Here is a 13,801-nt window from a genome sequence, read left to right as displayed (position 1 = left end):
ATCTAGGCAGCCTACCTCAACTAGGCTTTAGTCATACAATTTGTGATTGCTTAGTATAGCATTAACTTGTTTTTTAGACATTGGAAGTATAATGTTAAGAGGACTTCACAGGACTAGAAAATGTTGTCTCAGAAACTGGTAACACTAAATAGTTAGTAGCAATAATACCAAGGATACATATATACCAGGAATCATATATATAAGGAATCAAGGTTGGATAATTGACTAGATCTATTTTAGTTTAGAGTTTTTTCTATCTTTTTATTCATACAGATGTCTCAACATTAAACATTTATCACATGCCATCAAGTCAGTGTAGACTCTTAGCTTGGCAGAAAATTATAATTTATTTTTTATATAATTGGGGAACCATATATAGCTACAATAAGAAAACAAAGGGCAGAAATCTAGTGTCCTGAATAGAATTTCAAAACAAACCATACTGGCCATATGTAGTTTTTATGAAGTGATTATTTTTGTTTTGTATGCTATCAGAAAAGAACTGTACTGGCTTGCTGTTATAAAGTCATATGTAATGTTAAGATTACTCGCAGCTACTGGTAGTAATGATTCACACACAGTGTGAAGGTAGAACCTTTAATGAATATCTGTAGGTACTTTTGAGCACCATAATGGAAATAGAGCTTCAGGGACTGAACATTCCATATTAATAATAAGAATCCTAAGTAAAATTAACCTTTTCTGTAGAGGCAAGAATTCTCCACGAACAGCTTGTGGGTGACAGCAGGCCTGTCTCAGACGTAGCAAAGGGTACAAAATGGAAGTCACTGTCCTCCTATCCAAGCTACTAAGTTTGAGAGACCAATCCAAAATCTTCCTGAGTTTCACCAATGCATCCTGGCAGCACACCTCATGTTGGCGATGATAAAAATGCCTCTCCACAGGAGAAAAATGAAGCCAATGTATATCTTCTGTCTGAGGAGGGATCTGAATCTAACAAAATGAAACAATAATAAACAACTAAAGTTTGGGTACAAAATGTTATCAAAAAACATATTATTAGAATTTAAATGTTTACTTGATCAATCACGTCCTTCTTTGCTGACCTCCACATTATCTTGGCTATGAAATTGTACAGAGGCTGTGTATTTTTCCTGCAGTATGGTCGATATAGAAGTTGATCCCACCAATATTTGACCCAGTAAGGATCAGCACCAAGGAAAAGTACTAATCCATACAAATCTGTTGCAGAGAAAGAGTAAAGTTTACCGAATGCAGGTGGCAATCTTTAAAAATCTATTTAAAATGTGATTACATACATACATACATACATACATACATACATACATAAACTTTAGCTCATCAACTCACAAGTTAAAGCTCTTTAAGAATGTTTTTTTTTTGAGGGTGAGGGATTGATAAATCTTGGATAGTATATTTACAGAGAGTAGACTTTTTTGAAAAATTAAAATAAATAGCCCATCATTTTACAAATAGCCTATGTAATCCATCATCTAGTAATGCTGATTTTCAAAATACTGGTCAGTGATCACTGATAACAACTTAAAAGACAATGTTATGATCATTCACCTTCAAGTCCTCGCTGTACCGGTGTGCCACTGACACACCAACGATTGATTCCACTCAAACGGAGTGCCATTTCTGCAGCCTATACAGGATGATAGAAAAAATAAGGATCATGACAGGAATAATACTAAATCTAAGAGCTAAACAGCAAACTGAGCTGTAAGATCAAGGCAATATCCAGGGGAAACCTTGTACAGTTTAAACTGATGCAGTATTAAGAATAGGAAGCAGGAAGCCCTGGCAAAATTGACGCATATAATCACGTAACTCTCTGGAAACCACACTTTGCACAGAATGCAGCTGTCAGGCTGCTGGTAAGTAAAACTTGCTAATGTAACACTTATTTCTTAGTCAAATACCAATTTCTCAACAACTACCCTGATTTTCAGCAATTTTTCAGAGCTAATTCAAAGTGCTCATTATTATTTATAAAACATTTATAACATAATTTCAGGCTATATTAGAATCTGTCTTCTGCAAATTAATTCTCCCCATCTTGCCAGGACAATTACAGAGGGCCTACTCCAGACCCTGACTTCTCTCATAGCGAGGCGGTTCCTAAAACAAAAAACTGGTTTCCTCTATTGTAGCCCCAATACTACAGAATACTTTTAATACTGATCGTTGTGCCAGGCAACCATGTTATTTGCATTTCACAAGCTTATGAAAAACAATTTTATTCAGGGTAGTTTCTTGATGGTGGCAGAATTGCAACAATTTCTTTTTTAATGTTTGTTTATTTATTCATATGCTTTATATGATTGTGTATAAATAGATGAATGAAACTATGCTCATAACTGAAGCTTAAGTGTATACATATATATTCTTATGTATTCATTGCTAAATATATCACAGAAGTCTTTATAAAATTCATTTTTAAGAATTCTATCCCATCCTTCTTTCAGGAGCTCAAATAGCATACATAGCACATACACAATCTTCCCCCCATTTCTCCACACAAGTGACATAAATTAGGCTGAGAATGTGACTGGCCCAAAGTCTACCGTTAATATTCATGGCTGAGAATGGATTTTAACTGGGATTTCTTGATGCCATGCTACAATGTGCCATCAGGTCCCCAAATCCCAAGGTTGGCTAATCATTGTTCTAGACTGGCATCATGCACCAGCCACCCCACCCCAGCTCCACAAAGGCAAAAAATGTTGCGCTACATCACGTGATGTGATCAAGTTTGACACCCATGTTCTATCTAGACTATTACAACTGAGCTCCTTTTCTTACAGCAAACCTGCCTTATTCCAATCACATTTCCCATAAATCCCATCTTTACTGAATTGTTCCCCTGCTTTGCCTTTTTAACAGCTAGCCATCTGCCATACATGGTCTACATTTTTTATCCCAATTGAATGAGGATCTAAACAGTTTCAGAGGCTTTTTAGGCAGCTGTGGAGTTTTAAAGTTTAAAGCCCAGAGTTGCTTTGATAGTGAGATGGGCAGCATATACATTTAATTTTTAAAAAGGTAAAGGAGTCCCTGCAGATTTTATTCTGCTAGTCACTGTCAACTCTAGGGGGCAGTGCTCATCTCCATTTCAAGGTCACTGAGCAGCACTGTCTAAAAACATTTCCATCGTCATGTGGCCAGTATGACATCACGGAGTGCTGTTACCTTCCCACCAAAGTAATAACTATTTATCTACTCCCATTTGCATGTTTTTGAACTCCTAAGTTGGCAGCAGCTGGGGCGAGAATGGGAACTAACCCTGTTTTGTGGTGCTCGGATCTCAAACCTGGGTTGTCAGTTTTCCAACTGACAAGCTCAGCTTCTTAACCGCTGAATCATCGTGCCATCCCATAAATTTAATGAATAATAAATAAAGTTTATATTTCTATATGGTTCCCTGAACTGTTTAGGAATGGATAGCACATAACATTGTAAAATAATAGTAATATTTTAAAATAATTGTTTTAGCAATATCTTCTACCAGTTGCTGGAATGGGCATTTCAAAGTCAATGCTAACAGTTTCACATCTTTTAAACCCAAAGGGCATATCTTGTGCCTCTTGAGATAGCATTACATCAATCTATTGCTTTAAGCCATGAAGCTGTATAACAGACATCATGACCTACTTCTTTAAACTGTCAGAATACATTATGTAAAGTTATTATTTTAAAAATGGATATGCTTCATATCCTATCAAACCTCCACCAGGGAAAATATTTAGAAGCAAATACCTTTAGGGGAAACTCATAATTTACTCACTTCTGAAGGATAAAGTGCAAGGGCACATTTACATCTCCAATGATTAAACCAGGGGTGTCCAAACTTGGCAACTTTAAGACTTGTGGACTTCAATTCCCAGAATTCCTCAGCCAGCAAAGCTTAAGGATTAAACAGTAGCAGAAGTTCCCAAGGGATTGCCTCACCTTTGCAGTGGTGCATTCTACCATCTGTGCCTCATCTAGGCAAATTCTCCACCACTCCACAGCTACCAAGGGACTAGGAATGGCCATATAACGTTTCTGGTTCCTGAAACGGCGCCCATCTTCACTATTGCTATGTGGAATGTCGACATAATTCAGCTCACACCGGAGGACATCATAGGTAGTGATCACTACATCCTGCTCTGCTAAGATGTGAGGTTGCAAGAAGCCATGCTTCTTCACGCCTTGATAAACCTGCATGGAATTTGCCCAAAAATACAAGTCAAAGCAAATGTTGGCAGTTAATTTCATGTAGTAAAAAATGGGGATACATCGTAAAGTTAAGCATTTCCTTGCTTCACTGATATGTTTCGCCAATACGTCTATTGATTGCTTCTAACAGTCCTAATCATGAACATTATTTTTACAGTTCCTCTGTTCTACTTTGTTCTTTTTGATAGGAAGAATAATTGTATCAACAATCAATAACTATGTTCTAAACACTTATAAGGAATTGTTTGGGAAGTTATAAATTCAGTCGGCTTCACATTTTTCACAAGAGATCTGAATGAAAAAAAAGTACCATACAAAAAGAATTAAAATTTCTTCCCACAATCAGACTTGATAATCCCTTTAATACAGAAATCCATCAATTTGTGGCTGATTTTCTACTGACTACCTATAATTTCTGAAGTTTCCAACAACAAATTGAACAAAAATATTTTATTCAGATTACAATGAACTTCAAATTGTTTTTGTAAATGCTAGCAATAATGATATTATGCAGGTATAGCAGTGGTGAGATTCAGCCAGTTCACACCAGTTCGGCTGAACCTGTTAATCTTCTGCATAGTTCGGTGAACCAGTTGTTCCCACCATTGATTTTCCCCGCCCTGCCCACCGGGGTTGCCATTCAGGGTGGAGACTGCAGGGGTATGACTGGGAACCATGCTGATCAGCTGAGAGGCCGATCAGTCAGTTCAGTTTGACCTTCCAACTTTGTGAAACCTTCCCGCCCCCCGCCCGAGAAGTTGGAAGGTCTGACTGAACTTTTTTTAAACTGGTAGTCACACGGTCTTCTTTTGTTGCTCTGCACACAGGAGAATGGAGCTGGAAAGCAGGTTAGTGAGAGAATGGTGGTTGTTCAGGAATGGGGTGGAAGTGAGGATTTTGCATTATCTTTGGTTTGGGATGGATAATGCAAAATGAGTGCTTATAAGTAAGAACCAGTAAAAGAGAAATGGAAAAATCCCTATCTGTAGATCAGCATTTTTCAGTCTTGGCAAGTTTAAGATGGGTGAACTTCATGCTGCATTGGGAATTCTGGAATTGAAGTCCATGCACCTTAAAGTTGCCAAAGTTGATAAGTATAAGTTTACACTAGAGTTTAGGATTTTCCGTTCCTGTTTTATTTAGCGTTTGGTGCAATTAAATAAATCAGTTGTGGTTTCCTTAACAAATAGTTATTAAAGTGATATGAACCATTACTAGACTTTTTTGTGAGAAACTGAAATTAAAAGTTGATCTGGGCTTTGATGATTAATTATGGGATTATGGAAATAATAAGAGACAAATGTTAATCTTAGAGTAAAAGTTTGATATAATTTTTACTTATATCTGTACCAAAGAAAAGTTGGAATTCATTCTTTTTCGGTTTTCCTTCTTTTCCTCTTTCTTACACTTTCACTCTTTTTCTTTCCTGAGCCTTTTCTTTTTTCAAATCTGTTTTTTATTTGTTTATCCCTTAGCTTTGTATTTTTTTGATGTATGAAGGATCAACTACTCAGCCATTATAATTCTACATTCCTTATTTACAGAAATCATATCAAAATTTAGAATGAAATCCACTGGGAGCCATGTCATATAAGGCTGGCTCTGAATCCCTCGAACCAAAAAGTGTTTATTGATAGAATATTTGTAGGTCAGGGTTGAACTGTGGGGTCCTTGGTGTTCTCTGACTTTGATGGTTTTCTTGCAGATGTTTCATTACCAAATTAGGTAATATCATCAGTACTAGAAGGGGTGAAGTTTGCTCTTATTTTCATATACTAGTGGCTTATCCCGTCAGTGTTGATCAGTTGCTTCACAAACAGTGTTTTGATTAGTGCCAGATCTCTACAGCCTCAGGCAGAGAAGGACTATTCTGCACCCCACCCTCAAATGTTCTGAGTTTCCCAGCATTCCTTTAGGAACCTCCAACATGCAAACTTTGGTTATTCATTGTAAAATGAATCCTCTTTACCTGGAGCTTCAAAATTTGCTGTTTGCTGGGAAGATGTGTAGCTAAGTCAGTCTACATTTAGTGTACACCTGATTCTGGGGATATTCATAACCAAACAAAAGTGTATTTTCTGTGCAGTTCACACCCATTGTTTACTGGATCTGGATGTCACAAAACAAAGCTCACACTTTGTAATTAACCCTACATCCCGTTTTGACTGGCAGAGTGCTGCAGGAGGCTGAGTGTTGCCACGCCCCTTAGCCACACCCACCCACGCCCACCCAGCTAGTCATTAGGACAGAGAACCAATTGATAAATTATTTGAATCCCACCACTGAGGTATATATTGAAAAACCTTTTCCACCAGCCTCTATAAAGGCATGTTATATCTACCTGTGCTATACAAAATAATACACACAAGAAAATATATTTTCCTTCTCCTTGCTCTTCAGAGATCCATCACATTCTTCGAACTTTTACTGTACTACTGTTTTTATAAAGAATGCTTCTTACCAGCACACGAAGGGATGATGATCTCACATGCCTATTAATTTCATCAACCCACTGGTGGCAGATTGAACTTGGAGAAATGATGAGAGTTGCTCCTGTAGGAACTGGTTTCATTGCTACCAGGCAGTGGGGGCAGTAAAAGGGCTTGATTTTAAGATTTTCTTCTTTATAATTCACACATTCAGCATGTTGCCACAGGTGACAATTCAGGCACTGTACCCGAGCTTTATAGTCAATCAAGCCAAGCTCACCGCAGATGCATTCAAAGCGGTAATCAGAAGTGTTGAATGGAAACAGAGAACCAGGGTGTTGTTTAAAGATGCTAGTGTGTTCTTGACAGACTGAAGACTGTTCTTCTAAGGCATCCTGCATCTCTTCAGTTTCATCCATGTTTTTAGGAACAGCAACACTACAGTGTATCTCATCTTTGGATCTAAGCATATTGTCAGTTGATCTACACTGTGAATGTTCAGTTTTGCAACACTTAGAATCTAGGTTTGATTCACTGGTATCTTTGTTTGTTGCACAGTAATCATGATCTTCTGCTGTAATATCTATTACCTGAGGTAACTTTAGAGCATTTGTAGGACATACACCCTTATCATTCAATTCTATGATTTCAGTGTTACGGTCTGGCAATTTTTTCTTCTGAGATCTATTTGAAGTTTGCTTTTTCTGTAAATATAAAAGAAACCAAACTTAATTTTCATAATACTAATTCCTAATTCTCTGATGTTATGAGGAAGAAAGAGCTGGAAAACATCAACTCTGCATGCTGTATTCCTCAATCTGAACCCTCTAGATGTGTTCTGACTATAATTCATATAATTCTCACCAGAAAGAAATTCTGGAAGTCTTCAACACATCTGAAAGGCACATCTGGAGAGGGCTTGTATCACATGTGTGAGCCACTATCGCTTAACCTTTATATAATACCAAATGTTTAGAATATACATTCATTGTATTGAGTACACTTGGCAATCTCCAAACTGACTTTTTAAAAACATACAAGTATCAATGTACAAGTTCCTTTCCTTCCACAATTCAGTATTCTTGTTAATTAAAATTACAGTGCAATTCTTTTATGATTCATTAAAAAACCTATTCATATTTGATATATAATTTTTAACTTTATAATATTAACTTATAATAAATGTGATGTATACTCCGTTCTACCAAAATTATGCACAATTCTGTCAAAGTGCTTAAAAGATTAGGGGAAATTAAGAACATACTTTAGTACAAACTTCATTATTATTTAAAAGAAGTCATGAATGGGAATGGGAAGTCCAAAATTTTTTTTTTCTAAAAAGATTTTCAATTTAAATATTAAGTTCTTTAATTGAACATACAAGTCAAAGACATATCAAAAAGACCCACTCATAAACATTCTATACATCATGTAACCCTTTGTCTTATATCTGCAAGAATATCTTGAATACTTAAATGGAAGAAGACTGGATTTCTGCACTAGCAGAAGGCTTCATGCATACAATTGTACATACAAAGATTACCTTTTTTTATAAATTTTGCACTGTATTTTAAACATATTATAATGATGTTGCAGTGTAAAGTTAATTTTAAATAAATGACTTATGTAGAATTTTGTAATTCCTACTCAATAGATCTGGTAGCCTATCTTTTATTTCCTGTCCCTCCAAAAGTTTCATTATAGCAATAGACATGTACTTAAATAATCCTAATAATCCTTTTGCTTCAAGCTCACCTGTTTTTTGGATCTGTTACAAAACAACTGTTCCTTGTAGTTTCTGCCCAACTTGAAAGAGCCAGCAAGACCATGGCCTTTGACTTGCTCCACTACCTTCTCTGCAATTAATTTTTCCAGAGTTCTTTTAAGAATCCGACGGTTCCTCTGAACATCGTATTTATATATGGACTGGACATACTTAAAAATTGCAACAATGGATGCTCCCTTCTTCACTTTCATTTCTTTTATAGCTGTTAAAAGCATTACTCGCAAACCTATATGAAGAATGAATATTTTTGATCAAAACGGTGAAGAGATTACAAAGTAATTTTAAGATTTTATTGTAACACTTTTAAGCTCTGACTTAATTTTTTGTTACTAGTTTGCAAATATAGTATTTTCTACTAAACAATTTAAATTCTTAATTTCTTGCTAATCTACAGTACTTTTATTCTCTAAACATAATTCTTCAATTATCACATGTAATCAAGGTATATAGAAAATATCATATACTTAATAATAGAACAGTACACTACACATATGTGCCTTAGTTTCTGTACAAGAGAAAAAAAATTCTTCAGGAAAAAAAATTATTCAGGATAAACTATTTACTCTGATGTGAAGCCTCAGGTTTTCCAAAAATATACAAGTTAACCTAATTTCCTTATGTAACTTTAGGACCTTTGAACAGGTTTTCTCACCCAAACTTTAACTGGTATGTCAATATAATATGTATTATAATGCTAGCTGGACACCCATGCTTTGCTACGAAACTATGTGCTCTGGCTTGATAAATTGACACTTACAGCCTGAAACTTAATGTAGAATGTGTAACTCCGTAGCATCAGTGTGTTAATATAATGCAACTGGCAATTGGAACAGAGGGGGAGGGGAAGTAGAATGTCCTAGCCTGCAGCATCCATCGGTGTTCATCTGGCTAGCATCCTGTCAAGTGTGTGAGAGTTAAGGGATGTTTGGAAACTCAAATAGTATTTGCTGTGTGAGCAAGGAGACAGGAAGGAGGCTAGGCATGGCTTAGCTCAACTGTTTTGTAGTAAAGCTGCTTGCTGCTGTGAAAGTAAAACTGAAACTCCTGTCCTCTCCTTGTGTTTTGCGTTTGGAACAGATTTCTTTTGAGGTGGGGAGAGGGAGTAAAACTCCTTAGCATCAGAGGGCTGTTTGGAAAGTGAAACAGTATTTGCTGTGTGAGCAAGAAGGAGACACAAAGGAAGCTGCAGGTGGCATAGCTCAAGTGTTCTGTGTTAAAGCTGCTTCCTGCTGTGAAAGTAAAACTGAAACTGAAACTCCTCTGCTTGTGTTTTGCATTTGGAACAGATTTCCTTTCAGGTGGGATGGGGAAGTAGAACTCCTTAGCATCAGAGCATGTTAATAATAAAGGAAATACTAATGCTCTGATGGTCATTTCGAAAAATCCTTTCTTAGTGAGCACCTAGAAGCCAAGAGGAACATATGTGGCAAATTTCAAGTTTGTAGGCTTTATGGTTCTGGAGATTTCGTGATTAATGGTCAGTGGTTTTTGCTTTTATATATATAGATATATCTATGCTTCTGTTAATGTGTTTCTATTCTACTGAGAAATCCCAAATAGACTCTCATTACTTGAGACAGTTACTGATTTTATAGTTTATTTATTTATTTATTTATTTATTATTCAAATTTTTATACCGCCCTATCTCCCAAAGGACTCAGGGCAGTTTACAGCCTAATAAAACATAAGAATAAATACAAGTTAAAACAACATTTAAAAAACTTATTAAATTAGGCCAAATTTAAAACTATCATTAAAATGATACAAAACCCCATTTAAAAACTAAATTTAAAACTAAAACCCTAGGCCAGCCCTGCACAAATAAATAGATGTGTCTTAAGCTCGCGGCGGAAGGTTCGAAGGTCAGGAAGTTGGCGAAGTCCTGGGGGAAGCTCGTTCTAGAGGGTGGGGGCCCCCACAGAGAAGGCCCTTCCCCTGGGTGTCGCCAGTTGGTACTGCCTGGCGGACGGCACCCTAAGGAGTCCCTCTCTGTGAGAGCGTACGGGTCAGTGGGAGGCAATCGGTGGCAGTAGGCGGTCCCGTAAATAACCCGGCCCTATGCCATGGAGCGCTTTAAAGATGGTAACCAAAACCTTGAAGTGCACCTGAAAGGCCACAGGTAACCAGTGCAATCTGCGCAGGAGTGGTGTCACATGGGAGCCACGAGGGGCTCCCTCTATCACCCGCGCAGCTGCATTCTGAACCAACTGAAGCCTCCGGATGCTCTTCAAGGGGAGCCCCATGTAGAGAGCATTGCAGTAATCCAAGCGAGATGTCACGAGCGCATGAGTGACCGTGCATAGGGTATCCCGGTCTAAGAAGGGGTGCAACTGGCGGACCAGGCGAACCTGGTAAAAAGCTCTCCTGGAGACGGTCGTCAAATGATCTTCAAAAGGCAGCCGTCCATCCAGGAGAACGCCCAAGTTGCGCACCCTTTCCATCGGGGCCAATAACTCGCCCCCAACAGTCAGCCGCAACTGCAACTGACTGCACCGGGGTGCCGGCATCCACAGCCACTCCATCTTGGAGGGATTGAGCTTGAGCCTGTTTCTCCCCATCCATATTCATACTTGAATTCATAGTTGAATTCTTCTGCATGTGATTGTAACTGAATCACATACAAGGGCTTACAAGAACCACCCATATATTAGGAAAATCTTCTAGGAAAGACTGGAAAAAATTGAAGCAGTGAGTTCTGTCTTGAAAGTTCATTAATTTAAAGAATAGAAAGTAATTTCACATTAAACATATTTGACAGGTTTTTTCCCATAGAGCTATAAGATATCTGAGAAAAATGCATGTTTTATTAATTTATAAATAAATAACCACCTGGAGGAAACAAAACATTTTATTAGGAATTTGATAGTTCTAGTTTTTAATAATTATGAATACTAAAACTTTTACAATTGTGTTTATTTACTTTGAACATACTGTGAGAGACAGTATTATCAGTATCTTAAACAAGTAAAAAAAAGTGAATATTTATTATTTATTAAGAAAACACATATGGCAGCCCAACTCACTCCTGGCAATTACAGGTGGTTACAGGTGATTTACAGATTACAGGCAATTACAGGTGGTTTACAAAAATAAAGCCCGAATATAAAACCCAACAAAACTCCACATCCTGGCCACAACAAGCAAACCAGCCATTTGATGGGCTCCGTATCACCCTGGGATTCCGTAGCCCACTGGCAAAACCATGTTTTCAGGGCCTTTCAAAAGTGTATCAAGATGGGAGCCAATCTTATTTCCACAGGAATGAGGTTCCACAGGGAGGAAGTCTCCACAAAGTATGTACTGCTTTCTGGTCCCACTAGATGGACCTTCTTAAGAAAGGGGGCCAGTAACATACCCTGCCTTCCTGCTTTGGTGGGTCAGGTAGATGTAACTGGGGGGAAAAAAATGACCCGTCAAATAACCTGGCTCCAGACCATGTAGAGTTTTAAAGGTGACAATCAACACTTTGAATAGGACCACATATATATACGTGTGAGTGTGTGTGTGTGTGTTTGGTTAGTTGGGTTCTCTCCCACGTAAAATTGGAAGTGTCTTGGCGACGTTTCGACGAAGTCTCATTCAAACTCTGGCTCAGATACGTAGACGACACCTTCATAATCTGGCCACATGGAAAAGAAAAACTTGACAACTTCCTCACACACCTCAATAGCCTACACCCCAAAATACAGTTCACCATGGAAACAGAAGTTAACAACCAACTTCCCTTCCTAGATGTCTTAGTCTACAAGAAACCCAATGGCTCCCTAGGACACACCATCTACCAGAAGAAAACACACACAAACCGCTATCTGCATGCACTCTCACACCACCCCCCAGCACAGATCAACTCCGTAGCCAAAACACTCATCTCTAGAACAAAACGCTTAGCTGACGAACAACACCTAAAAACCGAACTACACACTCTCACAAATGTACTAACATCCAATGGATTCCAGAGAAATAAGATTACCAAACTAATCCAAAAAGATCCCCCCACTAAAATCCAAGACAGAGAACAAGAAAACGGCACAGCCCTCCTCCCATATATAAAAGGCACCACAGACAGAATCAGCAAGATCCTCCACAAACATAACATCAAGACAGCATTCTGCACAAACCAAAAAATATCCACCATCCTAAGAAACCCCAAAGACAAAATTGAGTTAGAAAATCAAGGAGTATATGAAATCCCATGCACCGCCTGCCCCACCACATACATTGGACAAACCAACAGAAGAATAAGTGCATTGAAGAACACAAGAACTCAGTCAAAAAAGTGGAACCAACTTCTTCCCTGGTCCAACACCTTAAAGCCACAGGACACGATATTGACTTTAAAAAGACCAGAACTATCGCCAAAACTGAACACTTTAACAACAGAATAATCAGAGAAGCCATCGAGATAGAAAAACGCCCACACAGCATGAACAAACGAGATGATACCTCCCGCCTACCAGCCATTTGGAAACCCGCCCTTATTGACAAACGAGTCCCTAACACGAGAAATGACACCAGACCCACACTCACGAGGTCCACACAGGATGTCACCACCACACATCCACCCAGAAAGCAGACCCAAACCCACACTGATCAGGAAGCACGACCAAGGACCAGAAGCCAGACCGCAGCTGCAACATTAGCCATTTCAAACCCCTCCAATCCATACATACAGCAGACAGACATCCACTATGAAGATGTAGCACGACCACAAACATGAAGCCAAACAGCAATGCAACTCTCCAGCTCAAATCCCCCTGCAACTCAGATTAATCTGAGCACAACCAAGCCCCCACCCACAGGACACACCCCTAGCCAATCAGAGCACACAAAACCCCCCATCCAATCAGAGCACAGACAAGCTCCCACCCAATCAGTTCAAACCCCCACTAGCAGTTAAAAAGGAAGAAACAGCTGCAATCACACATTGCTTCCAGAAGCACGAAGCTGAAGCCTGAAGATGACTAATGAGACTTCGTCGAAACGTCGCCAAGACACTTCCAATTTTACGCGGGAGAAAACCCGAATAACCTACATACACCCGCAAAAATCTCAGAAAACATATATATATATATATATATATATATATATATATATATATGTGTGTGTGTATATATGTATATATGTATATATGTATGTGTATGTATATATGTATCTATGTATGTATGTGTATGTATATATGTATATGTATATATTTGTTTTCGTAGGTTTTCACAGGTATAGGTATGTAGGTCTTGGCATGTTTGGGTCTTTTCCCATGTAAGGTTGAGAGTATCTTGGCGGCATTTCGACAAGGTCTCACTCATCATCTTCAGGCTGGTATTTTTGGCTTTGTGCTTCTTCTTTTTTTTTTTGAATTTATATCCCGCCCTTCTCCGAAGAC

General features: G+C 38.2%; 1 protein-coding gene across 1 annotated transcript in view; it reads right to left on the bottom strand.

Moving 5' to 3' along the window:
* The window catches only part of SHPRH (SNF2 histone linker PHD RING helicase), a 75,672-nt gene that overhangs the window by 47,183 nt on the left and 14,688 nt on the right, over positions 1–13,801 (bottom strand). Inside the window, exons 8-13 of the mRNA XM_058170188.1 lie at positions 8,391–8,647; positions 6,668–7,339; positions 3,937–4,188; positions 1,552–1,630; positions 1,040–1,203; positions 698–954 (exon numbers count right to left, since the gene is read on the bottom strand). Of these exons, the coding sequence (XP_058026171.1) occupies positions 698–954; positions 1,040–1,203; positions 1,552–1,630; positions 3,937–4,188; positions 6,668–7,339; positions 8,391–8,647 (1,681 nt within the window). The remainder of the gene's footprint in view (positions 1–697; positions 955–1,039; positions 1,204–1,551; positions 1,631–3,936; positions 4,189–6,667; positions 7,340–8,390; positions 8,648–13,801) is intronic.

The sequence above is a fragment of the Ahaetulla prasina genome, chromosome 1, assembly GCF_028640845.1.
Source record: "Ahaetulla prasina isolate Xishuangbanna chromosome 1, ASM2864084v1, whole genome shotgun sequence".
NCBI classification, from domain to species: Eukaryota; Metazoa; Chordata; class Lepidosauria; order Squamata; family Colubridae; genus Ahaetulla; species Ahaetulla prasina.
This window is presented reverse-complemented; position numbering and strand designations above follow the sequence as displayed.